This window comes from Prionailurus viverrinus, chromosome E1, assembly GCF_022837055.1.
Source record: "Prionailurus viverrinus isolate Anna chromosome E1, UM_Priviv_1.0, whole genome shotgun sequence".
NCBI lineage: Eukaryota > Metazoa > Chordata > Mammalia > Carnivora > Felidae > Prionailurus > Prionailurus viverrinus.
The window spans coordinates 6,742,272-6,768,346 of NC_062574.1; the positions used below are offsets into that span (position 1 = coordinate 6,742,272).

The following is a 26,075-nucleotide window of genomic DNA, read 5'->3' on the forward strand; positions in this document are numbered from 1 at the left end:
CGACCTCCTTCTAGAGTGATGCACCTGTAGTAGTTCTGTTGGATAAACACCTTAATGCCCCAGGATCTCTGTGCATGGTGCCTCTGCTGTGTGGTATTTGTGGGATCCGAGAAAGCCCATCAAACAGACCCCCTTCGTGATCTACCCATGACGTCAAGCCACCCCCACCCCCTAAAGCACGTGCCGTTTCTCCACCCCCCTCTGCAGTCCAAGTCCTTGAGCGACAGTAAGAACCGCCACAAAAAGCCCAAGGACCCCAAGCCCAAGGTGAAGAAGCTCAAATATCACCAGTACATCCCCCCAGACCAGAAGGCCGAGAAGTCGCCTCCGCCCATGGACTCGGCCTACGCCCGGCTGCTCCAGCAGCAACAGCTGTTTCTACAGCTCCAAATCCTCAGCCAGCAGGAACAGCACCGGCTCAGCTACCCTGGGATTCACCAAGCTCAGCTCAAGTAAGTCGGGAGAGCCTGGCGGGGGGTGGCGGCGATGGGCGGAGGTCAGCTGGCGAGGGCTTGTGCGTGTCTGAGGCACCTGCCGGGCCGGCACCGGGATGCCCCGTGAGTCCCGGATCGTACCGGGTCCTCGTCAGGTGGGTGTGGAATGGGACTCCGTGGAGAACCCGTGCCCACGTCTTCAGGAACCTGAGGCTGGGAGGAAGCAAAGAAATCAGTGCCCCGGTGAAGGGAACCGGGACCAGAGAAGGGATTAGCACTCTCAGACTGAATGGTGAAACAGAGGGGAGAAACCATGTGAGAATGGTTCTGTTTTGCTTTTTAATAATTGATTTTTTTTACGCTTATCCATTTATTTTTGAGAAAGAGAGAGCAGAGGAGGGGCAGAGAGGAAAGAGAGAGAGAGAGAGAGAGAGAGAGGATCCCAAGCAGGCTCCACGCTGTCAGCGCAGAGCCCGACATGGGGCTCAAACTGACGATCACGAGATCGTGACCTGAGCCAAAACCGAGAGTCGACGCTTAAGAGACTGAGCCACCCAGGTGCCCCCATAAGAACGGTTGGTTGAATTCACTCAGCCCTTATGCTTTAGGAAACAACAGCGCTGAGCGACTCAGTAACAGCCCCCGAAGATTGACTCCTGGACCCTGATGGGGGCGTGTGACCTCACTGTGGGTCACCGTTTAAATGGGCATCCCTTTCAACTCTACAGGTGGGACATAGGTTCCCTCACCTGTCTCTGTTCAGCGTCCGATCAGGTTGGCAATGATGCTGAGTGCTGAATACAGTCATGCTCTACAAGGCATGATGGTGCCCCCACGGGACAGTGCACCTGCTCAACCATAGGTGGACACGTCCTCTCCCCTCGGCCAAAGTCTCTACCACTCCCTCCTGTCTCCCCAGAACTCAGCTGGAGCTCACTTGCCACGTGTCATGGAGCCTGTACTCTTGTCTTCCTCACCCAGCCTCTTCTGCCGATTTATTAGTTGCCCGATCCTTGCCGGCAATTAGCTTGTGACCTGATCTCAATGCAAGTTTCCCAATCAGGGTTCTGGCCACCCAGTTCCAATGTGCTGGGGAGGCTTTCCCCACATCGCCAAGCTCCGACCGTTCCACTCAATTCTGGCACTGTCTACCTAAACATGGCATCAGATCCCACAGGTTAAGGGCTCAGTTCTACAAGACTTCCCAGCCTCCTCCCCCCGCTTCAGATACCAATTGCAAGTCTAGAAGTTGTGACCTGGGCTTCTGGTTGACCCGGCAATAGCTCAGAGGCTTCCATGACTTCCTCCTTGGGTTCGATTAATTTGTTGGAGTGGCTCACAGAAATCAGAGAAACAGCTTATTTACTAGATCATTGGCTTATTGTAAAAGGATAGAACTCAGAAGCAGCCAGAATGAAGAGATGCCCAAGCCAAGGGATGTGGGAGAGGGTGAGGAACTTCCTGCCCCCTCCACTCCCCCTCGTTCTCCACGTGTTCGCCAACGTGGATGCTCTCTGAACACCATTCTTTTAGGTTTTATAGAGTCTTCATTACAGGCATGACTGATTAAATCATTGGCCATTGGTGAATGGCTTGACCTCGAGCCCCCATCTTGTCTCCTCAGAGTTCTGGGGGTGGGACTAAAATTCCAACCACAAACCGTAGGGTTGGTTCTCAGGCAGTCGGCCCCCACCCTTCGGTGACCCAGGGGCTTTCACAAAGTCGCCTCCTTAACATAACAAGTGGCACCTTTGGGGCTCTTCTCACTTAGAAATTCTAAGGATTTTAGGAGCTCTGTGCCCGAAAGAGGGTAGAGGGCCAAATATGTAATTTCTTATTGTACATCACAGTATCACACCCCCATATGTGTATCTGGCCATGTTTTAAGGGCCCTTTTTTGTTGTTTGCTTTTCAGGGAACCAAACGAACAGATGGTCAGAAATCCAAACTCCACTTCAGCACCACTGAGCAATACCCCTTTGTCTCCTGTCAAAAACAGCTTTTCTGGACAAACTGGTGTCTCTTCTCTCAAACCAGGCCCCCTCCCATCAAACCTAGATGATCTGAAGGTAGAGGATTTGGTGTGATTTTTTTCTTTTCTTTTTTCTTTTCTTTTCTCTCTCTCTCTCTCTTTCTCTTTCTTTTTTTCTCTTTCTTTCTTTTTCTCTCTTTTTCTTTCTCCCTCTCTCAACAAATACAACAGATTTTTTTAAGCTTTTATTATTAATCTCTGCACCAAGCGTGGGGTTCAAACTCACAACCCTGAGATCAAGAGTCTCATGTTTCACCGACTGAGCCAGCCAGGCACCCCAACAAATACATCAGTAGATTTTTAACACCATTTTTACCAACTGATTTCTTGAGTCAACTAGTGAAAGGGAGAATGTATGGGGGAGACTTAAGTAAGTGACAGAATTTTATTTTATTTTTAAAATGTATTTATGTATTTTGAAAGAGAGACAGAGAGTATGAGTGGAAGAGGGGCAGAGAGAGAGAGGGAGAGAGAGAATCCCAAGCAGGCTCCACGCTCAGGACAGAGCCCGACGCAGGGCTCAACTCATGAAGCGTGAGACAATGACCTGTGCAACCTCGGGCTACTTTCCTAATTTCTCTACATCTTAGATTGCTTATTTGCACAAATGAGTTATTGTGAGAACCCAGTGGAATCCTATATACATGACAGAGCTTAGCACAGAGAATAGCTGTAAGACTGATGTGACCTTCCAGAATGCTCTTAGAGCTTCGCACGGAGAGGAACTGTAAGATTGACGTGAGCTTCCCGAATGCTCTAAGCCAGTGGTCAATTCCATGATGAACTTTTACAGCCTCTGGTGAAATGAAAAAAGTAAGAATCACGTAAAGGGCTTTTCATAAATCTAAGTGTGTTCAACACACCTGATTGATCTTTATTCCAAGTATTTATTTCCTCCCGATGTTTTCAGTGCTGAAGATCCTTTCTCTTAGGGAGCAGTGACAGTAGTGGATGGAAGGTAGGTGTTTCTTTGTATTAAGCAGGGGTATTGTTAAATAAGAATATTAGTCTTAGTTGACAAGGTGAAATGTTGGTAACCCTATGTCCACTGCATAATTGAAAACAATGTACAGTTCTGTGAAATCCCCAAATCTGAGAACCTCTGCCCTGAAATATCACAGCAACTTGTTAAGTGCTGTGTGTGTGAGAGAGAAAGCCATTTGCTCCGGATCACAGACCTCACGGAGGTCACAGAGGATCAGATGACCTTGGGCTTTGAGTTGAACCTGGCGCGTTTCAGAGCAGTGCTCAGAACGGGCATATTCATATATATTCAGCCATCCGGTGTTAGCAAAAGAACTAAAGAAGGTGGTTGAAGTGCCTTCGATTCCTGTAATGTGTGAGCACACCTTCTCCCCCCAGTGCCTCACTCCATTTTCTGTGGTTACACCTGTTCGCCTGGTTTCTGCCCCTGTGTTACTCTCTACCCTCCCCCAAGGACCTTATCAGTTTTCCCCAAAACATCAGATTCCTATAGGTCCCCAGGGCCTTCACCATACCAGTCTTTCTCAGTCCCTGTTTGTCTCCCTCATCCCCATTCTCAGCCTTTGGTCATTATCTGCTCTGGGGGAAAGGTAGGGTTGGGATTATTTCGAATGAAGGAAAATTAATTCTATGGCTGCCAAGGGCCAACACCAGTCACTTGATATCGATCGCTCCTCTGTCTCTTCCACTTGGAATAAAAAATGGTTAGGTTTCACTGAGATTGTTTTAATTTTGCATCCATAAACCTGGAGGAGGATGCCAAGCTTGTGACAATGCCCCCTCCCCCCCCCACCGGGCAGTGGGCCACCCACCCTGCACTCCCCACATCATAAATCCATGGAGGTAAAAGTAGGTCCTGTCACCTAGAAACAATATACTCAATGCAGTAAGCCAGACACAAAGGGACAACTTTTCTATGAGTCTGCTTTATAGCAGGTGCCTGGAGAAGACAAATTCATAGCGACAGAAAGTCCAATGGCGACTACCAGGGGCTGGGGAGAGGAGTATGCGGAGTTGGTGTCTAACAGATACATAGGTTCTGTTTGCGATGAGGAAAAAGTTCTGGAGATAGACAGTGGTGATATTTGCACAACAGCATGAGTGTACCGACCCCAACTGAACTTCATACTTAAAGGTGATTAAATGGTAAAAATGTATGCTGTACATCTTTAACCACAATAAAAATGATTTTTCTTAAAAGTGGTCTACCTTAGGGGCGCCTGGGTGGCTCCGTCGGTTGAGCGTCCGACTTCGGCTCAGGTCATGATCTCGCGGTAGGTGAATTTGAGCCCCGCATCGGGCTCTGTGCTGACAGCTCAGAGCCTGGAGTCTGCTCTGGATTCTGGTTCCCTCTCTCTCTGCCCCTCCCCAGCTCACACTCCGTTCTCTCTGTCTCTCAAAAATGAATAAACGTTTAAAAAAAATTTTTTTAATAAAAAAAAAAAGTAGTTTACCTTAGGATGGGAGCTTGGGTCAGGTAGATCTGGAGTTGGCTTGGCCCCAGACAAAGCACAGTCCAGATGTGATGTGCCATCTGGCAGAGTCCCCCAGAGATGGCTTCCTCCATGTGCACGTGCTCAGAACGATTGGCTGGTTAGAGTTATAGTAATTAGCACGGGTACGAGGAAATGATGACTGTAGCAGCTACCATTTTTTTTTTTTGGCGTAAACTATCAGTCGGCCATCCTATATAGATTTGCTTCCACTTTCCACCGTGCAAGATACGTTTTAAATGTGAACATACAAATCAGGACCTCAGAGAAGCTGAATGAATAATGCATCACTCCTCCTCCTAGATAGTGTTGATATTTATGTGTCGTGAGTGCTATACGGTGGTTTTCTGTATAAGAGAAAGATATTGTTGATAAACCTAATACCGAACCTGATAGCACAGGTGAGAATAGTGGGAGAAATACACGCGTTCCATCAGAACATAGGTGGACGTGCGAATCTTTTATCTTCGTGAATTTTCTCCCTCGCGTGTGGAAGCCATCCCAATTCCATGTGGTCATTTGACGGCTTTGCCTTGTGCTTCCAGAGCCCACAGGCTGAATGCTATGCAAGTTAACCAGCTTGTAGATGATAAAACTGGGGGGCTGACCTTAAGCGAGTGACGTTTTTGTCTTTTTAGTGTTATTTTATCTTAAATTCCAGTATAGTTAACACACAGCGTTAGTATTAGTTGCGGGTGTACAATATAGTGACTCAGCAGTTCTGTACATCACCCAGCGCTCATCACGACAGGCACACTCCTAAATCCCCATCACCCGTTTCCGCCCCCCCCCTCCCTGCTGGGAACCATCAGTGTGTTCTCTATAGTTAAGAATCTGTGTCTTCGTTTGTATCTCTCTCTCTGTCTCTCTTTTTTTGCCTTTGTTTTTGTTTGTTTCTTTCTAATGCCACATATGAGTGAAATCAAATGGTATTTGTCTTTCTCTGATGGACTTACTTCACTTAGCATAGTACTCTCTGGCTCCATCCACGTCATTGCAAACGGCACAGTTTCATTCTTTTTTACAGCTGAATAATATTCCACTGTATATATATATATATATATACACACCACCTCTTCTTTATCCATTCATCTATCGTTGGACACTTGGGCCGCTTCCATAATTTGTCTATTGTGAATAATGCTGCTATAAACATAGGGGCACATATATCCCTTTGAACTGGTATTTTTGTGTTTTTTGAATAAATACTCAGTGCGATTACTGGATCATAGGATGGTTCTGTTTTTAATTGAGCGATTTCAGAGGTTTTGCTATTGTCATTTGAGATGAGGGGAGGGACAGACAGAGAAACCTTAATTGACTTGACGACTGGGTGTGTGGGGAGAGGTGCCACCTGGGAGTGTGACACTAGGGGCAGAAATTGGGAGGGCAGAATGGGGATCTGATCTGAAGGGATGTTGGCAAGTGCATTCAGTTGGGGGAAACTGAGTCACGAGTACCACCAGGACAAGCGAGGGGAAATATCTAGCCAGTTTCCACGCAGTTAGAAACACACTGCCATAGTTCAGCTCAACTGTGCTGTCAGGCTAGGCACAGAAATTTTGGAATCTAAACATTAACACAAGTGGGGGGCACCTGCGAGGCTCAGTCAGTTAAGCATCTGACTTCAGCTCGGGTCATGATCTCATGGTTCGTGAGTTTGAGCCCTGCATCGGGCTCTGTGCTGACAGCTCAGAGCCTAGAAGCTGCTTCGGATTCTGTGTCTCCCTCTCTCTCTGCCCCTCCCCTGCTCATGCTCTCTCTCTCTCTCTCCCTCTCTCTCGCTCGCTCTTGCTCTCACTCTCTCAAAAATAAATACACATTAAAAAAAAATTTGGAATTTGTTTGCATAGCGGGTCAGTTCGAAATACAGGACTGACTGAAAGGGAGAGCAAATGGAAAGAGTGGGAGGGAAGGAAGGAGAAGAGGAATAAAGGAAGCAGGTGATGTAATCATATCTTGGAAAAGGAAGAAGTAAGAGGAATTAATAAAGGTGACCCTTAAAACAGGCAATCAGAAAGATAAGGCAACGAAGGTGGATGTTCTCCCAAAATATTCACATTTTGCAGAATAGGAATAAAAGGGGAAAAGCATTGAGAAAAGAGTTTGACTTCTCATTAAAAAGTTATACATGGGGGCGCCTGTGTGGCTCAGTCAGTTAAGCGTCTGACTCTTGGTTTTGGCTCAGGTCATGATCTCATGGTTTGTGGGATCGAGCCTTGCGTCGGGCTCTGTGCTGATGGTGTGGAGCCTGCTTGGGATTTTCTCTCTTCCTCTGCCCTTCCCATGCTCTCTCTCTCTCTCTCTCTCTCTCTCTCTCTCTCTCTCAAAATAGTTATACCTTCAAAAAAGAGTTATACATGGTAACATCACAGTATGTGTATTTTTTTTTGCATCTTATTTCTAACAAACTGGAGAGCCAGAGAGCATGGGAGACAGACAGGGAGAGAGAGAGAAATGGGAAATTTAAAAACTGGGAAAATATGAACGATTTTAAGAAATAATTGTTCGTGCGTTTTAGTTCTCATAATGGTCTTTTATCTGTGTGTTTTTTGTAATGTACTTATTTTTTAGAGAAAGATATCAAAATATTTACAGATTAAATTATATGATTTGCTTCAACGTAATTCAGGAAATGTGGAAATGGTTTGGGGATTAACTGAACCCAGACTGAACATGAATTGATCATTGTTGAAGCTGGTTGATGGGTACATGCGGCTCATTATAATTTAAAATTTTATCAACTTTTGTGGATATTCGAAATTTTTCATACTACATGGTTGAAAGAGTTATCAGGGAATAAAAGACCTGTGAATGTAGGAGAGAGGTGTGTACAAACCTTTGTCCAAACCAAGCCCACCCAGCCTAATATTCTGAAACATAAAGTAAACTGAACCCAACAAGTATTCATGTTATTTCAGAATATGAGCTGCATTATTTAATGATGTAGTCTAAAATATTCAGTGCCAGAACAGAGCCTAAAAATAAATGTAGAACTCGTTAATTTTAAGGAACTCGAAGTTAAAACAATAATGGGTTGCCATTTCGCACTTTTTCAAACCAGCAAATCTAAAAGAAAATGATAAAACCATACCAGAGAGAGGAAGAGGAGAAGGTATATTTTTTGCCTGTGGTAGTGTGAGTTGTGGCGATCCTTTTAAAATAACTTTTAAATGATTGTAAGGTGGTAATATATTTACTATTGAAGCGTGACAATGTATGGAAAAGTAAAGAGCATTTTAATTTTTTTTTTCAACGTTTATTTATTTTTGGGACAGAGAGAGACAGAGGATGAACGGGGGAGGGGCAGAGAGAGAGGGAGACACAGAATCGGAAACAGGCTCCAGGCTCTGAGCCATCAGCCCAGAGCCCGACGCGGGGCTCGAACTCCCGGACCGCGAGATCGTGACCTGGCTGAAGTCGGATGCTTAACCGACTGCGCCACCCGGGCGCCCCAGTAAAGAGCATTTTAAAAGATAATTGAGGGGTGCCTGGGTGGCTTTGGCTCAGGTCATGATCTCATAGTTCGTGAGTTCGAGCCCCACTTTGGGTGAGCTCAAGCCCTGCTTCCAGTGAGCTCTGCTTTTCTCTCTCTCTCCCTGTCCCTTCCTCCCTCCCTCTTCCTCCTCCCTGTCTCTTTCCCCCTCACTCCCTTGTGCCCTCTCTCTCCCCTCCCAAAAAGATCATTGATTCACAGCATTGCAGATCATATTTCCTTATAGACTTCAAATGCATATGCACATGTTTTGTTTTCAAAGTTACTGTTGTCAAGTAATTCTGTAAAAGCATGAATTTCTGGCATGGTTTTTTTGTGTAACGTACCATGAGCCTTTTTCATAACTTTCAATATTCAACTAACATTTTAATTTTGATTTAATTTTTTTTTTAATTTTTTTTTTCAACGTTTATTTATTTTTGGGACAGAGAGAGACAGAGCATGAACGGGGGAGGGGCAGAGAGAGAGGGAGACACAGAATCGGAAACAGGCTCCAGGCTCTGAGCCATCAGCCCAGAGCCTGACGCGGGGCTCAAGCCACACGGACCGCGAGATCGTGACCTGAGCTGAAGTCGGACGCTCAACTGACTGAGCCACCCAGGCGCCCCTCATTTTTATTTTTAATAGCAGCACTTAACTTGCTTCCAAATTTTTTCTATTAAAAATGTAATTTGCACATACATTTATTAATTTATCTATCTCCCCAGGCTAAATACCTGGGAGTGGAATTCGTGAACCAAAACCTATGAATATTTCTTGGGGCGGCTGAGTGGCTCAGTCAGTTGAGCGTCCCACTTCAGCCCGGGTCATGATCTCGCGGTCTGTGAGTTCGAGCCCCACCTCGGGCTCTGTGCAGGCAGCTCTGAGCCTGGAGCCTGCTTCACATTCTGTGTCTCCCTCTCTCTCTGTGTCTCTCTGTCTCAAAGGTGAATAAACATTAAAAAAAAAAAAACCCCACAACATATCAACATTAAAGTTCTTGCCAAAGAATTCATGTTGTGAGATGTCTGTACTGAATGTGCCAGAAAATTGGAGGAGGAGCCAAGATGGCAGAACAGCATGGAAGGTTTTTGCGTGTCTCACGTCCATGAACTACAGCCGGACCAACACTAAACCATCCCGAATGTGTGTACCAATCTACCGCCAGAAGCAGTGCGCTAAGGCAGCATTTACCAAACATCAATGTGCACACTGAGTCACCTGGGGCTCTGGATAAAATATAGGTCCTGATTCAGTAGGTTATGGGGAGGGGACCTGAGCCTCTGCATTTCTAGCATGTTCCCAGATGCTGTTGGTGCTGCTGGTCCAAAGACCACATTGGAAGAGCAAGGTGTTTTAAGAGCTTTCTTTGAAAACATTTTTATTTGAGGGGTGCCTGGGTGGCTCAGTCAGTTAAGCATCAGACTCCTGATTTCGGCTCAGGTCATGATCTTGCGGTTCATGAGTTCGAGCCCCGCGTCGGGCTCTGTGCTGACAGCTCGGAGCCTGGAGCCTGCTTCGGGATCTGTGTCTCCCTCTCTCTCTGCCCCTCCCCCACTCATGTTTTCTCTCTCTCTCTTTCTCTCTCTCTTTCTCCGTCAAAAATAAATAAACATTGGGGCGCCTGGGTGGCGCAGTCGGTTAAGCGTCCGACTTCAGCCAGGTCACGATCTCACGGTCTGTGAGTTCGAGCCCCGCGTCGGGCTCTGAGCTGGCTCAGAGCCTGGAGCCTGTTTCCGATTCTGTGTCTCCCTCTCTCTCTGCCCTTCGCCCGTTCATGCTCTGTCTCTCTCTGCCCCAAAAATAAATAAACGTTGAAAAAAAATTTTTTTTAAATAAATAAACATTAAATTTTTTTTTAAATGTATCTTTTGTTTGTGAAGCATTGGAGTATGTCCATGACCCATTTTGGGGTGTTGGTTTATTTGTGGGGGGTTATTAAGCACATTTGGTGCATTGAGCTTTACTGACATTTTATTATTTGCCCTGCAATTTTTTTTGTCTGAGATTGCTATCTGCGTTTGCATTTTCTTTTTGGTGTTTTTGACTGATAGGAGTTTTTGTTTGTTTGTTTGTTTTAATTTGAAAGCATGAGCAGAGGAGAGGGGCAGAGAGAGAGAGAGAGAGAGAGAGAGAGAGAAAGAGAAAGAATCTTAAGCAGGCTCCACACTCAACACAGAGCCCAACACGGAGCTCGATCCCACAACCCTGGGTTCATGACCTGAGCTGAAATCAAGAGTGGGGCGCTCAACTGACCCAGCCACCCAGGCGCCCTGGAGTTTTTAATTTTTGCTGTCAGTATTTTTATGATCACTTTCTTGGCTTTCAGGCTCAAAAGATCTTTCCCTACAAAATATCAGAAGAGTATTTCCCTTCCCTATATAGTCTTCTAGCTGTTTTATGGCATTAACATTTAGATATTTAATGTTTCCTGTTTTAATTACAAAAGTAATATCTTTTGTGAAATATTTAGGGGCTAGAGATAAGGAGAACCACTGTTAACATTTTGAGCTATCGTTAGCCATATATTTTCATCTGCAAGCATAGTTTTGTTTTTTGTTTTTTTTAATTTTTTTTCAACGTTTATTTATTTTTGGGACAGAGAGAGACAGAGCATGAACGGGGGAGGGGCAGAGAGAGAGGGAGACACAGAATCGGAAGCAGGCTCCAGGCTCCGAGCCATCAGCCCAGAGCCTGACGCGGGGCTCGAACTCCCGGACCGCGAGATCGTGACCTGGCTGAAGTCGGACGCTTAACCGACTGCGCCACCCAGGCGCCCCTGCAAGCATAATTTAAACACACACACACGCACACACACACACACAAAGACACCTCGGTGGCTCAGTTGGTTAAGCGTCCGACTTCAGCTCAGGTCATGATCACACCATTTGTGGGTTCAAGCCCTGCGTCAGGCTCTGTGCTGACAGCTCAGAGCCTGGAGCCTGCTTCGGATTCTGTGTCTCCCTCTCTTTCTGCCCCTAGCCCACTCACACTCTGTCTGTCTGTCTGTCTCTCTCATCCAGCAATTCACACTGTTTTTCACTTAATAATATACCATAAACAATTATTCATTATTGTATGTCAACAAATACATATAGCATCAGTCTTAAGGGATTTAGACATTCCATCATTTGTAGGCACCGTCATTAATTTAGTTCCTGTATTTTTAGGTATCTGTAGTTTATAATTTGTGAACATTATAAAAAATGCAAGGATGAAATAGATGTGAATCCACATAATAATAATAGCAAACGCTTACACCACAGTTACCATTTGCGAGACACTATTCCAAGCACTTTACAAATTTTCAGCCATATAAGCCTCACAAAACCACATAAGGTATGATTCTCTCCATTTTATAGAAAGGGAACCAAGGCACGGAGTGATCACTGAGCTGGTAAGAGGCAAGGTCAGGATTTGAATCTATGTTCTTTTCCCCGTACATACTGTCTGTCTCAGTATATCCAGCCAGTTACTAAAATTAGGACAAAAGTGTTCATGTAGAACCATGGATCTCAAAAACTGGTCCAGGGACCAGTGATATCAGCATCCCCTGGGAACCCGTTAAAAATGCACATTCTCGGGGTGCCTGGGTGGCTCAGCTGGTTAAGTGTCCAACTTCAGCTCAGGTCATGATCTCGCAGTTTGTGAGTTCAAGCCCCACGTCTGGCTCTGTGCTGACAGCTCGGAGCCTGGAGCCTGCTTCGGATTCTGTGTCTCCCTCTCTCTCCGCCCCTCCCCTGTTCACGCTCTGTCTCTCAATAATAAATAAATGTTAAAAAAAAATTTTTTTAAATGCACATTCTTGGGGCACCCGTGTGGCTCAGCCAGTTAGGCTTCTGACTCTTGATCTCAGCTCAGGTCTTGATCTCAGGGTCATGAGTCCCAGCCCCGAAATGGGTCCCTCACTGGGAGTGGAGCCTACTTAAAAAAAAAAAAAGTGCAGGGGCGCCTGAGGGTGGGTTAGTTGGTTAAGCATCAGACTCTTGACTTGACTCATGATCTCACAGCTGGTGAGTTCCAGCCCCCATTGGACTCAGTGCTAGCAGTTGGGAGCCTGCTTGGGATTCTGTCTCTCTTTCCTTCTCTCTCTGCCCCCCCCACCTCAAAATAAATAACTTAAAAATATAAAAGTAAAAAGTAATTAATTAAAAAAATACACATTCTCAGCCCTTCACCCCCACCCCAGCGCCACTGAAGCAGAAACTCAAGGCCGGGGCCGGGGTGTCTGTGCTGTAGTCTGAGGACCAGTGGTTCAGGCACGTGCTCGGGTTGGAGCACTAGGGACAGAGAGAGCCTGGTAGAGAGAGTGCACTCACCTAGGAGCAGAAGACCAGGAGTCCCCACCTGCTTTGGGATGATGGGTTGCCGGCTGATGGCCAAACCCAGGCAGAGATCAGTTTTCTCATCTACAAAATGGGGACAAGGACCAGGCTGGGGCTTGGAGGCTAATAGAGTAGGTGACCCCTATGGTTCATGTGAGCTCTGCATTTCGAGCATCCTGGGATGCTAATTTAAAGCTAATGGGGCGCCTGGGTAGCGCAGTCGGTTAAGCGTCTGACTTCAGCCAGGTCACGATCTCGCGGTCCGGGAGTTCGAGCCCCGCGTCAGGCTCTGGGCTCGGAGCCTGGAGCCTGTTTCCGATTCTGTGTCTCCCTCTCTCTCTGCCCCTCCCCCGTTCGTGCTCTGTCTCTCTCTGTCCCAAAAATAAATAAACGTTGAAAAAAAAAAATTTTTTTTTTTAAATAAAGCTAATGTAATAAGGGGCGCCTGGGTGGCTCTGAAGGTTAAGCCTCCGACTTCAGCTCAGCTCACGATCTCACAGTTCGTGAGTTCCAGCCCTGCATCGGGCTCTGTGCTGATGGCTCAGAGCCTGCAGCCTGCTTCGGATTCTGTGTCTCCCTCCCTCTCCGCCTCCCCCGCTCGCATTCTGTCTCTGTCTCTCTTGAAAATAAATAAAACGTTAAAAAAATTTTTCAAAACAAAACCTAATGTAATAAGAAATTAAAAATAAATAAGTCACTGTCCCTCAACAGCTCACTCACCACGCCCTGGTCTCCCTGCAGGTGTCCGAGTTGAGACAGCAGCTTCGCCTCCGGGGCCTGCCAGTGTCTGGGACCAAGACGGCGCTCATGGACCGGCTGCGGCCCTTCCAGGACTGTTCGGGGACCCCTGTGCCCAGCTTCGGTGACATCACGACGGTCACCTTCCCCGTGACGCCCAGCAGCGCGCTGCCCGGCTACCAGCCCTCCCCGCCCGCCAGCGCCTTACCCAACGGCTTGTACCACTTCGGCAGCACCAGCTCAAGCCCCCCAATCTCGCCCGCCTCCTCCGACCTGTCGGCCGCGGGGTCCCTGCCGGACACCTTCAACGACGCGTCCCCGTCCCTCTGCCTGCACCCGTCCCCGGCCCCCGCGTGCGCCGAGGAGAGCCCACTGGGCGGCCTGGGCGCGGGCCCCCCAGCCCCCGAGCTGGACGCGCCGGACTCGGAGAAGGACAAGATGCTGGTGGAGAAGCAGAAGGTGATCAACGAGCTCACCTGGAAGCTACAGCAGGAGCAGCGGCACGTAGAGCAGTTGCGAATGCAGCTGCAGAAGCAGAAGAGGGGCCTCGGGCCCGAGAGGCCGCCCCCCTTCCTGGCCGTGCCGGTCAAGCAGGAGGACGCCGTCCCCAGCTGTCCGTTTGCGCCCCAGCCGAGACCCGGGAAGAGACCGGGCCCTGCTCCCTGCGCCTCCGAGGCCCCGGGCCGCCCCGACGCCCTCCCCTCCACGTTTCTCAGCCCCCAGTGCTCCCCTCAGCACTCCCCGCTGGGGGCCGTCCAAAGCCCCCAGCACATCAGCTTGCCCCCGTCCCCCAACAGCCATTACTTCCTTCCCTCTTCGTCGGGGGGCACGCAAGGAGAGGGTCACAGGGTCTCCTCACCTGTGGGCAGCCAGGCATGCGCGGCACAGGTAAGAACGCCTGGGCCCGGTGCAAACAGCTTTCTGGAAGTGGGGTGTGGCTTGGCAAGGCTAAAAAGCTGACTTTGCAAGTTTCGGTGGGAAGGGTTGACCAAAAGCAACTTCTGGACTCTGCCACCGTCCCCAAGCCTTCAGGGTGGACCGGACTCCCTTCTCTGAAACGGAGGTTGGCAAAATTGCCTTCCAGAGGGCTAGGTAGCGAGTGTTTTGGCTTCTCTGGGCCATGTTGGTCTCAACGGGACCCTTGTGGCGTGAACTCAGACATCTGCAAGTGAGTGCATGTGGCTGTGTTCCAATAAAACTTTATTCACAAACGCAGGTGGTGGGCCAGATTGCCACAACCCCCGTTGTCAGGATTCCTCGGCATAGAGCCTTAGCGGGGGCCAAATCAATTCATCGAGAGAGCCAAAGGGGGGGAGCTACCAGACCTTACTATTCGTTGCAAGCATTGGCTTGCATAGGGCAAATAGTTACTGACCACCTAGCAGGTTGCAGCCCCTGTTCTGGTCTGTCTCTGGTCTGAACTAGCCAAACAAAAATCCCTGCTCTCGTGGGAAGACAGACAGTAAATAAACAGGTAAACTACACAACATAGTAGAAGAGGATGCATCAGGTGGAGAAAAAGGAGGCTGGGATGGTGGGACATTTGCAGATTTGCAACTTTAAGTCAAAGGTGCAGGACCATTCGAGCAAATCTTTGAAGGAGGTAAGGGAGAAAGCCTTGTGACTATTTGGGGTGAAGGTGTTCCAGGCAAAGGAAAAACAGCAAGCCTAAGGGCCGTGAGGTGGGGGAGTGCGCGGAATGTTCAAGAATCGGAAGGAAGGCCCGTGTGGCCAAAGCGGGATGAGACGCAGTTGTAGACACAGCTTACGGGAGGAAATAGTTCAAAGACTAGACCAAGGCGATCATCAGAGACTTTCCTTGTCCGTGAAGCTAACGAATTACGGGGGAAGTCTACCGAAGTCTACCTGAGAAAGAAACTTACATCATCAAAAGTTCTGAAATCGGTGAGAAAGGAAACAGGAAGAAGACTCACGTTGGTGACCAGTGTTAACAAGCATGCGTCTGAGTAATCTCGTTAATTTTCACCATGACCTCATGCGCTCTAATTCCTTTTCCTTTCTTTGCCACGGTTTACAAAGCACTCTTTGAGGATATGAACAGTTACACGATATTACATGGTAAAAAGATAAAGAACAATATAGAATAACATGCCTGATCTGGGCTTATCACAGTTAAATGCTGCACAAAGCACTGGGGAAGGCAGGGGGAAGCGGGTTGGTCACGAAGGGCTAGAAAGGTCCAGGAAAGTTTTTGCAAAGGGGTTGGACTCAATGAGAAGTGTAGACTTAAAAAAGGAAAGTTGGGGGAGCCTGGGTGGCTCAGTCGGTTAAGCGTCCAACTTTGGCTCAGGTCACGATCTCACAGTCCGTGGGTTCGAGCCCTGCATTGCGCTCTGTGCTGACAGCTCAGAGCCTGAAGCTTGCTTTGGATTCTGTGTCTCTCTCTTTCTCTGCCACTCACGCTCTGTCTCTCTCTTTCTCAAAAAATCATTTTTGAGAATGAATACCTTAAAAAATTTTTTTAAATGAAAAAGGAAACTTGGGAAAAGAACATTCCATGTAGGAAAAGGTAGGGAGGTACCATGCACAGGGCACACAGAGGGAAGTCCGTGGCAGTTACTGGAATACAGGCTTTTCAAAGAAATAGTACCTGACCTGGCTTCGGGTGGAGACCCTACACGGTGGATGCAGGGGAGGCATGGAAAGTTTTTGAGCAGGAGGTGATGTGCACAAAGCCAGATTTGAGACATCGATCGTGGGATTAAGGGAGGTTTGAAAAGCTAAAACACCAGGGCAGGGACCAGGAGTCTCAGCAAATGCTGTCCAGTATGCTGCTGGTGACCAATGAACTCATTGCTTCTTCCTTTCAGAACTCAGGGGCACATGAGGGCCATCCTCCAAGCTTCTCTCCCCAGCCTTCCAGCCTCCACCCCCCTTTCTCTGGAACCCAAGCAGACAGCAATCATGGCGCTGGGGGCAATCCTTGTCCCAAAAGCCCAGGTGTCCAGCAAAAGGTAGGCACCTGGACAAAGGTCTAAACTTTGCCTCTTCCCTCTTCTGTGGCCTCGTCCTCCAAATGATGAGGCTCAAAGGCAGAAATAAATGGGGTGGCTCAGTGAGTTAAGCATCTAACTCTTCATTTCTGCTCAGGTCATGGTCTCATGACTGTGAGATAGAACCCAGGCTCTGTAAGGTCGGGCTCCACACTGGGCATGGGGCCTGGGATTCTCTCTCTCTCTTTTCCCTTCTCCCTACTTGTGTGTTTTCTCTCTCTCTCTCTCTCTCTCTCTCTCTCTCTCTCTCTCTCTCTCTCTCCCAATTAAAAAAAATTTAAATATCTAAAAAAAATTGGGGTAGGGGTGCCTGGTTGACTCCATTGTTAAGCCTCCAACTTCGGCTCAGGTCATGATCTCACAGTTTGTCAGTTCAAGCCCCATATTGGGCTCTCTGCTGTCTGCATGGAGCCTGCTTCAGATCCTCTGTCCCCCTCTCTCTCTGCCCCTCCCTGCCACATGCTTTCCCCTCTCTCACAACTAAATAAAACATTAAAAAAATATAATAGAGGAGCTCCTGGGTGGCTCAGTTGGTTAAATGTCCGACTTCGGCTCAGGTCATGATCTCACGGTCAGTGAGTTGGAGCCCCGTGTCAGGCTCTGTGGTGACAGCTCAGAGCCTGGAGCCTGCTTCCGATTCCGTGTCTCCCTCTCTCTGCCCCTACCCCCTCCTCTCAAAAATAAACATTTAAAAATTAAAAACAAGGGGCGCCTGGGTGGCGCAGTCGGTTAAGCATCCGACTTCAGCCAGGTCACGATCTCGCGGTCCGTGAGTTCGAGCCCCGCGTCGGGCTCTGGGCTGATGGCTCGGAGCCTGGAGCCTGTTTCGGATTCTGTGTCTCCCTCTCTCTCTGCCCCTCCCCCGTTCGGGCTCTGTCTCTCTCTGTCCCAAAAATAGATAAACGTTGAAAAAAAAATTAAAAAATAAATAAATAAAATAAAATAAAAATTAAAAACAAATTATAATAAAATAAAAATTTCACAAAAGGCAGACATAAATGACATTTCGATAAAAACAAATCCACTTGGAAGAGAGTGAAATGGATGTACAGATATAAATTAGGGTGTTCCAGGGAGCCATTTCCTGGGGTCATTCTAGAAATCATGAGGACTAAAATGAGCACGGTATGTTTGCGAAACAACATGGCAGACAAATCAGTTTCCATGGAGTTGAAGATTGGAATAGAGGCATGCGGGAAAACAGTGCTTGAGAAAGAGGAAGGTATGTGATCTGTGGAAAGGTCTAGAAAGGTGCAGAGAATTCGAATCACAGTGCAATATCTCGGTGGAAAAAGGCAGAGATGGTACATACCAGCAGGTGGAAATCAGGGATGTGAGAGAACCAGGATATGGGAAGTCCCAAGGACTAAGGAAGAGGTAATAAGGAGGCCAACAAGATGGCCACCATACAGAAGTGCTACCTGCTACAAGTATGGACAGGGCGTCCTTTGGAGACAGAGACCCTGAAATGGCCCAGGCACTCCATAGAACATGGAGCTCACAATACACAAGGCTGGTCCCTGAAGAGCTACCCCAACAATGTCTCCACCTCTCTGCAAATGCACCAGTTAGGAATGAAATGTCCTGAGGGGGTAAAGTACTCTGGGAATTCCTGGGTGACTTCTTCCTGTTGGACTGGACTCTTACTTTATTTCCTATGCTCCTAACCAAAGGTGGTTCACTCTAGAGGGGGAAAAGAATCTGTTGGGCTCCTGGGTGACTCATTTAAGCCTCCGACTAAGATCAAGGCTCAGGTCATGATCTCACAGTTTGTGGGTTCGAGCCCCACATCGGGCTCTGTTCTGACAGCTCAGAGCCTGGAGCCTGCTTCGGATTCTGTGTCTCCTTCTCTCTCTGCCCCTTCCCCACTTACACTCTGTCTTTCTGTCTCTCAAAAATGGATAAACATTTAAAAAAATGGAAAAGAAGAATCTGCAAGGTTCCCATCGTATCATGTCTCCAGCAATATGTCCACGGTCATATGTACTATTAATACACTGGGGTTGTTTTCTAAGCCTTGGCTCTTTTTTTCCACTCAAATCAATTCTTTCCCAAAATTTAGCTTGGAGTTTATAAAACAGAAGCAGTCCCATTTCTTCTTTTTTTCAGAAGTTTAAAAGCTGTATTTTTTTCATATTATTGTTATCTTAATAGAATTTATTGCCAACTTGGCTAACATACAGTGTAGACAGTGTGCTTTTGATTCAGGGGGTAGATTCCTGTGATTCATCGCTTACATTCAACAGCCAGTGCTCATCCCAACAAGTGCCCTCCTCAATGCCCATCACCTATTCTCCCCTCTCCCCTGCATCCCCCTGCCATCAACCCTCAGTTTGTTCTCTGTATTTAAGAGTCTCTTATGGTTTGCCTCCCTCTCTCGCTGTAACCATTTTTCCCTCCTTCCCTTCCCCCATGGTCTTCTGTTAAGTTTCTCAAGTTCCACACATGAGTGAAAACACACAGTATCTTCCTCTGACTGACTTATTTCACTCAGCCTAATACCCTCCAGTTCCATCCACGTTGCTGCAAATGGCAGGATTTCATTCTTTCTCATCACCGAGTAATATTCCATTGTATACAGAAACCACATCTTCTTTATCCGTTCGTCAGTTGATGGACATTTAGGCTCTTTCCTTAATTTGGCTATTGTTGAAAGTGCGAAGCAGTCCCATCTCTGACCCTTGAGTTGACTTATCTTTTTCTGCATCTTACTCCCACAGATGGCTGGTCTGCACTCTTCTGACAAGACAGGGCCAAAGTTTTCAATTCCTTCCCCTCCTTTTTCCAAGCCAACATCAGCAGTTCCAGAGATAACACAGCCTCCATCGTACGAAGATGCAGTAAAGCAGGTAACTACAGGTTTTGTTCTCTGTAGAGAAACAGGTTGCCTAAATGGGCGTTGTTTCTCATTATTCAACTTCGGGCAGTCTTAGGTGCCGACACTGAGTGCATTGGTGCCCCCCCTACCAGGATGGGCAGAGTTTCTAGATGCTACTTGTAGAAAGGTAGTGCATGTACAGTAAAACCTTGGATCGCAAGTAACTTGCCCTGCGAGTGTTCCACAAGACGAGCAAACATGGCTAATAAATTTTAACTTGATAAACGAGCCATGTCTTGCAATCCTAGTATGTGATGCTGAACGTCACATGATCACAACTGAGCCAATGGTTCTTCTCTCTCTCTCTCTCTCTCTCTCCCTCTCCCTCTCCCTCTCCCTCTCTCTCTCTCTCCCTGTCTCTGTCTCTCTCTCTCTCTGCGGGATTGTGGGTGATGATCTCCCATGCTCGGATGCTTTGTCTCAGTTCACAGTGTTTGGCAGAAAGTGATTTTCCAGAACGTTGGAAGGTGCCCACAACTGGCATTAGTGTATTTTTTGTCACTTCCAAGCACCTATGGACAGTCTTTTGGTTTTCCATCCAAGAGTGAGCTTAGGAATGCTTTGCTCCATTCTAGGTTGGGCTGCCTGCAGATAGAGACCCTTTCCTCTGCTGCCTTATGGCCAATTACACTAAATACAGTATAAGACAAGAGTTTATTAAAACCGTACTGTAGTCAACTTCCATTAGTGATAGTGAAAGTCGTCCTACGCAGTAACCCTCCTCTCTCTCGTCTCCCTCACACCAGCCACGAAGGTTTTGAAAGTAAGTGCAGGTGAATTTGTTTATTTTTCCTTTATATTTATATTCTTTTTATTATTTTGTATTATATTACAGTATTGTAACCATTTTTACATGAATATTTTTGGGTTGTGGGACAAATCGTCTGAGTTTCCATCATTTCTTGTGGGGAAATTCGCTTTGGTATTACAAGTGCTTTGGATGACAAGCATGTTTCCAGAACAAATTGTGCTCGCAAACCAAGGTTTGACTGTATATAGAAGGCTGACAGAGAAGAGGCTGGGCTGGCTTAGTACCAACACCAGGTGCCTGGACTTGGTACTGCCAACAGCCATCTGTCACTGCCACTAAGGTTGGACAAGTTCTCAACTTCCCTTATGTGAAATAGGGTCCCTATCTACTTTGTAAGGGTTCTCTAGAGTGTATCACCGACCACATTGTCTGGGCACAGGATAGCTACTCAAATATTTGAGAGCAGTTGCCAGGCTGATACTTTGTGAGTTTCTTCTTAGTTTCAAAATCCAATGATCTTGGCAAAGTATTGATGACTGTCGTATACTCTACCGTCATTTATGTTGGGAAATTATCCAAATAAAAAGTATAAACCAAAAAGAGAGAGAAAGAGAGAGAGAGAGAGAGAGAGAGAGAGAGAGAGAGAGAGAGAAGCACTAAATGATCTCACATTTCAAATGGTTTGAGCCTGGATCAAGTATCAGATGGCCCTTTGTATGTGCCCAACCTAGCAAGGACGGTCTACGTCAGCTGCCGCATGCTGGTGTCCCACAGAGCCAAATCGGCTTGTAGTTGAGTCTCACTTGGCTGCAAGAGTATTTTTAAATGTCAGGAGATTTTATGCAAAAAGTGGGCTTTCTCACTTCGGAAAAATGAGAGGATCTAACAATGGTGGAGCCACGTCTCTGCCAGAGGACAGTCGCCTGAAACAAAGTATCCGCTGCGTCTTTGAACCACAGCATGGTTCCTGCATTTTGTCCCTTCTTTCTTGTTCTATATTGGGCTCTTTTACATTACCTGTCAGACCCTGTGGACACCTCATGCCTCCTGGACTGGCAAACGATTCATTCTTTGAGCAGGGCTCCCATCCGTGTTGATTACTGATGCCTCTGTTTATTTCAGAGTGGGCTCTCAGGGGAGTGGGATACGTATGTGTCTCTCTTCCCCCCATTTCCTACCTACCCCTGGTATCTGTAAGCACCAACTGATCCTTTACGGCTTCCAGAGAAAAGAAAATGGTCAAGCAAAGTGGACTTCCATCAACAAGACTCTACCGAATCATTCAGATGAACCATAGGGAAGGGGTGCGGACACTACATGTGTCAATGGGTTCCACAAGCTATTGCGATGATGCCCTAGGAAAGTATGAGCCACGTTCTTGGGCCACAACCACAGCACCCAAACAGGAAGCAAATCCAAGTCACTTCAGAGTGGCCAAAAATGGGTATACTATCTGTGGATTAAGATGCCTCGCTCCTGGAACGGAGGCCTCTCAAAGGACCGGACACGCTCTGAGGGATGCTGCTGGGAGCTCTCTGCCTTCTTGTCCCCTTCTCTTGTTGTAGTCAATTGTTTCATTCAGTCCTTTTCCTGTCTGAAGTTAACCTTGAGCTTCAGTCGCACAGTCGGTTACCGTCTTGCTCATGGCCGCTTTCATTCACAAATGGTGGAAGCATCCCGTTAGTCTGCTGACAGATGAGTGGTTATCCAAAATGCAGTGAACACACAGAATTAATGCTAGTCAGGCCTAACAAGGAAAGGGATTCTGACAGGTATTGCAACACGGATGAGCCCAGAGGACATTATGCTCAGCGAAGTAAACCAGTAACCAAAGGAAATATACTGTGTGAATCCACTTATAAGAGGGATCTAGAGTTGTGAGATTCCTAGGAACAGGATGCAGATTCCTAGGAACAGAAAGCAGAACCGAAGTTGTCAGGGGCTATGGGGAGGAGAATGGGGAGCTCGTGCTGAATGGGGACAGTTCCAGTTTGGGAAGATGAAAAGTTCTAGAGATGGATGGGGGTGAAGGTGGCACAATAACGTGACTGTAGAGGCACCTGGGTGGCTTGGTTGGTTACGCGTCTGACTTCGGCTCAGGTCGTGATCTCGCAGTTTGTGAGTTCAAGCCCCGCATCATGCTCTGTGCTGACAGCTCGGAGCCTGGAGCCTCTTTCGGATTCTCTTTCTCTCTCTCTCTCTCTCTCTCTGCCCCTCTACCACTCATGCTCTGTCTCTTTCTCTCAAAAATAAATAAAGGAAATAAATAAATAATGTGACTGTAAGGTATGCAATGTCACTGGACTGTCTGCTTGAAAAAACGATGAAGATGGTAAATTTTGTGTTGTGTGTATTTTTATCACAATTTGAGGGGGAAAAAAATACCCTAACCAAACCTAGTTCAAAAACCTGTAGTCCTGTGCCTAATGGTTTCCCACAGAAGAGGGAGCCAGCCTTCTAACCTCTCCGTTCTCTTCTTAATTTGCAACAGCAAGTGACTCGGAGTCAGCAGATAGATGATCTCCTGGATGTCCTCATTGAAAGTGGAGGTAAGACTGCCCATCTTGCCCATTGGAACGCCCAGTACCTGCATGTGCTCTAGACAGTGGACCCTCAGGACCAAGGTCGGATGCTCACCAAAAGCCATGGATGGGTAGAATATCTCTGCGTGGGAGCTCTCCATCCACGCTGGAGTGGGGGAAAGAAGGCACAATGGATGATTTGTCCCCCTGCTCAAAGAACTTGCTCACCAATCATTTGACCCTATTTACCCTACTTCCCTAAGTGTTTTGCCTTATGACTCCATTTCTCTTGGCTCTTCTAATCCCAGTCTCCCTATAACAAGAGAGCAGATAAAGCAAGTTTTGTGCCACGTCCTCAAAATGAAATTCAATCAGCGATCTCCCACTGGATGGTCTGTTCAGGTGCAGACATCATGCACACTTGCAACAACACCAAAAAAATGATCAACGTGTTCTTTTGGGTTCCTTTGCAGTGACTCATTTATTAGCTTTTAAAAATGGGGGCGCCTGGGTGGCTCAGTCGGTTAAGCGTCCGACTCTTGATTTCGGTTCAGGTCGTGACTTCATGGTTGGTCGTGAGATTGAGCCCCTCATCGGACTCCAGGCTCAGTGTGGATACTTAGGATTCTTGGAATTCTGTTTCTCCTTCTCTCTCTGCCTCTCTCTCTCTCAAAATAACCATAAAAAATAATAAAGTTTCTGAGAAGGAGTAGGCAGGCATTTACTGGCTCAATGCTGCACCAAAGACTACCTTTATGGAGCTCGCAGTCTGGTAAGGGAGATGGAAAACAGGAGAGTGAACAGGCAGTTTCTCCATTGTGTGTAGCAAGAGTAAGAAGGAACAGATGGTCACAGGAGTCTGTATCTTTATAACTTTTGTGATGGAAAGATAAGAGGGACTATCAGACACCCCCCCCCATATTTCTTTTATTTATTTATTTTGGGGGAGAGCAGAGAGAGCGGGAAAGAGAGAATCCCAAGCAGGCTCTGCACTGTCAGCACAGAGCCTGACACGGGGCTCGAACCCACAAACCATGAGACCATGAGCCAGAGTCAGACGTTTAATTGATTGAACCACCCAGGCGCCCCCACCCATATATTTTTAAGGAAGTGTATGGCCCAGTCAACAAAGGGGAGGGTGCAGGAGGGGAGCACGGGAGATTCAAGCACAGAGGAGCAATCATGAATCAATCACAAATGAATGGAGTTTCCTAGAGAAACACAGTGGGATTGCTACGCTGTATTGAGTGCCAGCTGTAGGCTGGTCACCTTGAATCTAAAGTGAGACCAGCCAGCTCTGTTGTGTCATTTTTCTCTTGCAACCAAGATTCATTCAGGTGTGGAGTTTTGCCAAGGGAATATGGGGCAAGGGGACTGAGCATATATGGGGCCTGAGTGGCTTAGTCGGTTAAGCATCCGACTTCGGTTTAGGTCATGATCTTATGGTTCGTGGAGCCTGCTTCGGATTCTGTGTCTCCCTGTCTCTCTTCCCCTCCCCCACTCGTGCTTGCCTCTCTGTCTCTCAAGGATGAATAAACATTAAAAAATAATTTTTTAAATGTACTTTAGGGGCACCTGGGTGGCTCAGTCGGTTGAGCATCCAACTCTTGATTTTGGCTCAGGTCATGATTGTGGGATCGAGCCCTGTGTCAGGCTCCAAGTTGATCATGGAGCCTGTTTGAGATTCTCTCTCTCCCTCTGAGCCCCCACCCCGTTTGCATGTTCTCTCTAAAAAATAAAATAAAAAGTACTTTAAGTCTATCCAGCTCTTAAAACCAAGATGGAGTCCTTCTATGTGACCTAAAATAAGTTAATTATCTTAATCACCAGGACCTGTTCCTTCCTTAATATTTATCTTGGAGCCAACGGGTCAAAACAGGTCAAAAAGCTAGAGATGGCCCTTGACTCCACTCTTGACTTTCTACCTCCAAATCTAAAACACACACTGTCAGGGCATCTGGGTGGCACAGTCAATTAAGCATCCAACTCGGCTCAGGTCATGATCTCACGGTTCATGGGTTTGAGCCCCATGTCAGGCTCTGTGCTGACAGCTCGGAGCCTGGAGCCTGCTTTGGAGTCTGTGTCTCCCTCTCTCTCTCTGCCCCTCCCCTGCTCATGCTCTGTCTCTTAAAAGTAAACAAACGTTGAAAAAAATTTTTTAAATAAAAATAAAGATCCCCGCTGTGTAGCATCTCCATTGGTAGTAGTGTAACAATCCCCATTGTGTTTTGCCAACAGAAATGCCAGCTGATGCTAGGGAGGATCATTCATGTCTTCAAAAAGTCCCCAAGATAGCTGGGTCTTCCCGAAGCCCTAACACCACCCTCTCCAAACCCTCATCTTCAGGAGGCCAACTCTCCTTCGATCACTATGGTACCGACAGTGATGAGCACCTTGAAGTCTTATTAAATTCCCAGAGCCCCTTGGGGAAGGTGAGCGATGTGGCCCTTCTAAAAATCGGGCACGAAGAGCCTCCTTTTGACGGGATAATAGATGGATTCTCCGGGAAGGCAGCAGAAGACCTCTTCAGCGCGCACGAGATCTTGCCAGGCCCCCTCTCCCCGATGCAGACTCAGTTTTCACCTTCCTCTGCAGACAGCAGTGGGCTGCGGCTAAGCTTCACCGAATCTCCTTGGGAAACCATGGAGTGGCTGGACCTTACTCCACCCAGTTCTACACCAAGCTTCAGCTCCCTGGGCCCCAGCGGCCCCAGCATCTTTAACATTGATTTCTTGGACGTCACGGATCTCAACTTGAATTCCCCCATGGACCTTCATTTACAGCAGTGGTAGATAATGTCTGATGAAGAGGTGCTTAGGCAGACCCATGGGGATGCCATGGGGAAAATCACACAACCAAAAACGCTCCTATCATCCAAAAGGAGGAAGAGGTAGGCGAGGAGAAGGAGGAGGAGGAGGAGGAGGAGGAGTAGGAGGAGGAGGAGGGGAGAAGGAGAAAATTAAAAAGACACGATGGAGACTTCTGTGACAGTCAATGAGAGCGAATAGGAGTCTTTAGATCTATGTAAAATGTAATATTTACCAACGTGCAGTAACTGTTCATGATTTCAGCTGTGCACTCAGATATGTGATTTCTGAGATCAAGAATGCCAAAAAAAAAAAAAAACCTAAAATTCTTTCACTGCCTTTTCAAACACCAGAGTTTTTGTAGCCCATAATTTTTCTCAGGCATTGTTTGGGCGTGATCGCGCTTCGTATGCTTTTCTCGTGAATTTATACTGTGGAAAGGAAATGTAACTCTTTTGGAGTACAGGGAGTATAGCATAACCATCAAAGTTTCTGGAAGATTCACTCAGTGGTGGAGGCTGTGTTTCAGCACCCCCTTCCCTGTCTTTCCAAATAGAAGTCAGGCCCGACTTCAGTTGGCTGCTGGAGATAGAATAGAGGGACAGAGCCAACCCATTCCCAA

At 47.2% G+C, this 26,075-nt stretch overlaps 1 protein-coding gene across 4 annotated transcripts in view; it reads left to right on the plus strand.

Annotated features, from left to right (window-relative positions):
- MYOCD (myocardin) overlaps positions 1-25,787 on the plus strand; it is a 110,077-nt gene extending 84,290 nt beyond the window's left edge. For all 4 annotated transcript variants that reach the window (XM_047833764.1, XM_047833765.1, XM_047833766.1 and 1 more), the window contains 7 exons: positions 208-452; positions 2,350-2,503; positions 13,485-14,369; positions 16,313-16,456; positions 19,216-19,344; positions 22,616-22,673; positions 24,885-25,787. In XM_047833764.1, the coding sequence (XP_047689720.1) occupies positions 208-452; positions 2,350-2,503; positions 13,485-14,369; positions 16,313-16,456; positions 19,216-19,344; positions 22,616-22,673; positions 24,885-25,438 (2,169 nt within the window). In that variant the 3' untranslated portion in view covers positions 25,439-25,787. The remainder of the gene's footprint in view (positions 1-207; positions 453-2,349; positions 2,504-13,484; positions 14,370-16,312; positions 16,457-19,215; positions 19,345-22,615; positions 22,674-24,884) is intronic.
- The last annotated feature ends 288 nt before the right edge of the window (positions 25,788-26,075 follow it).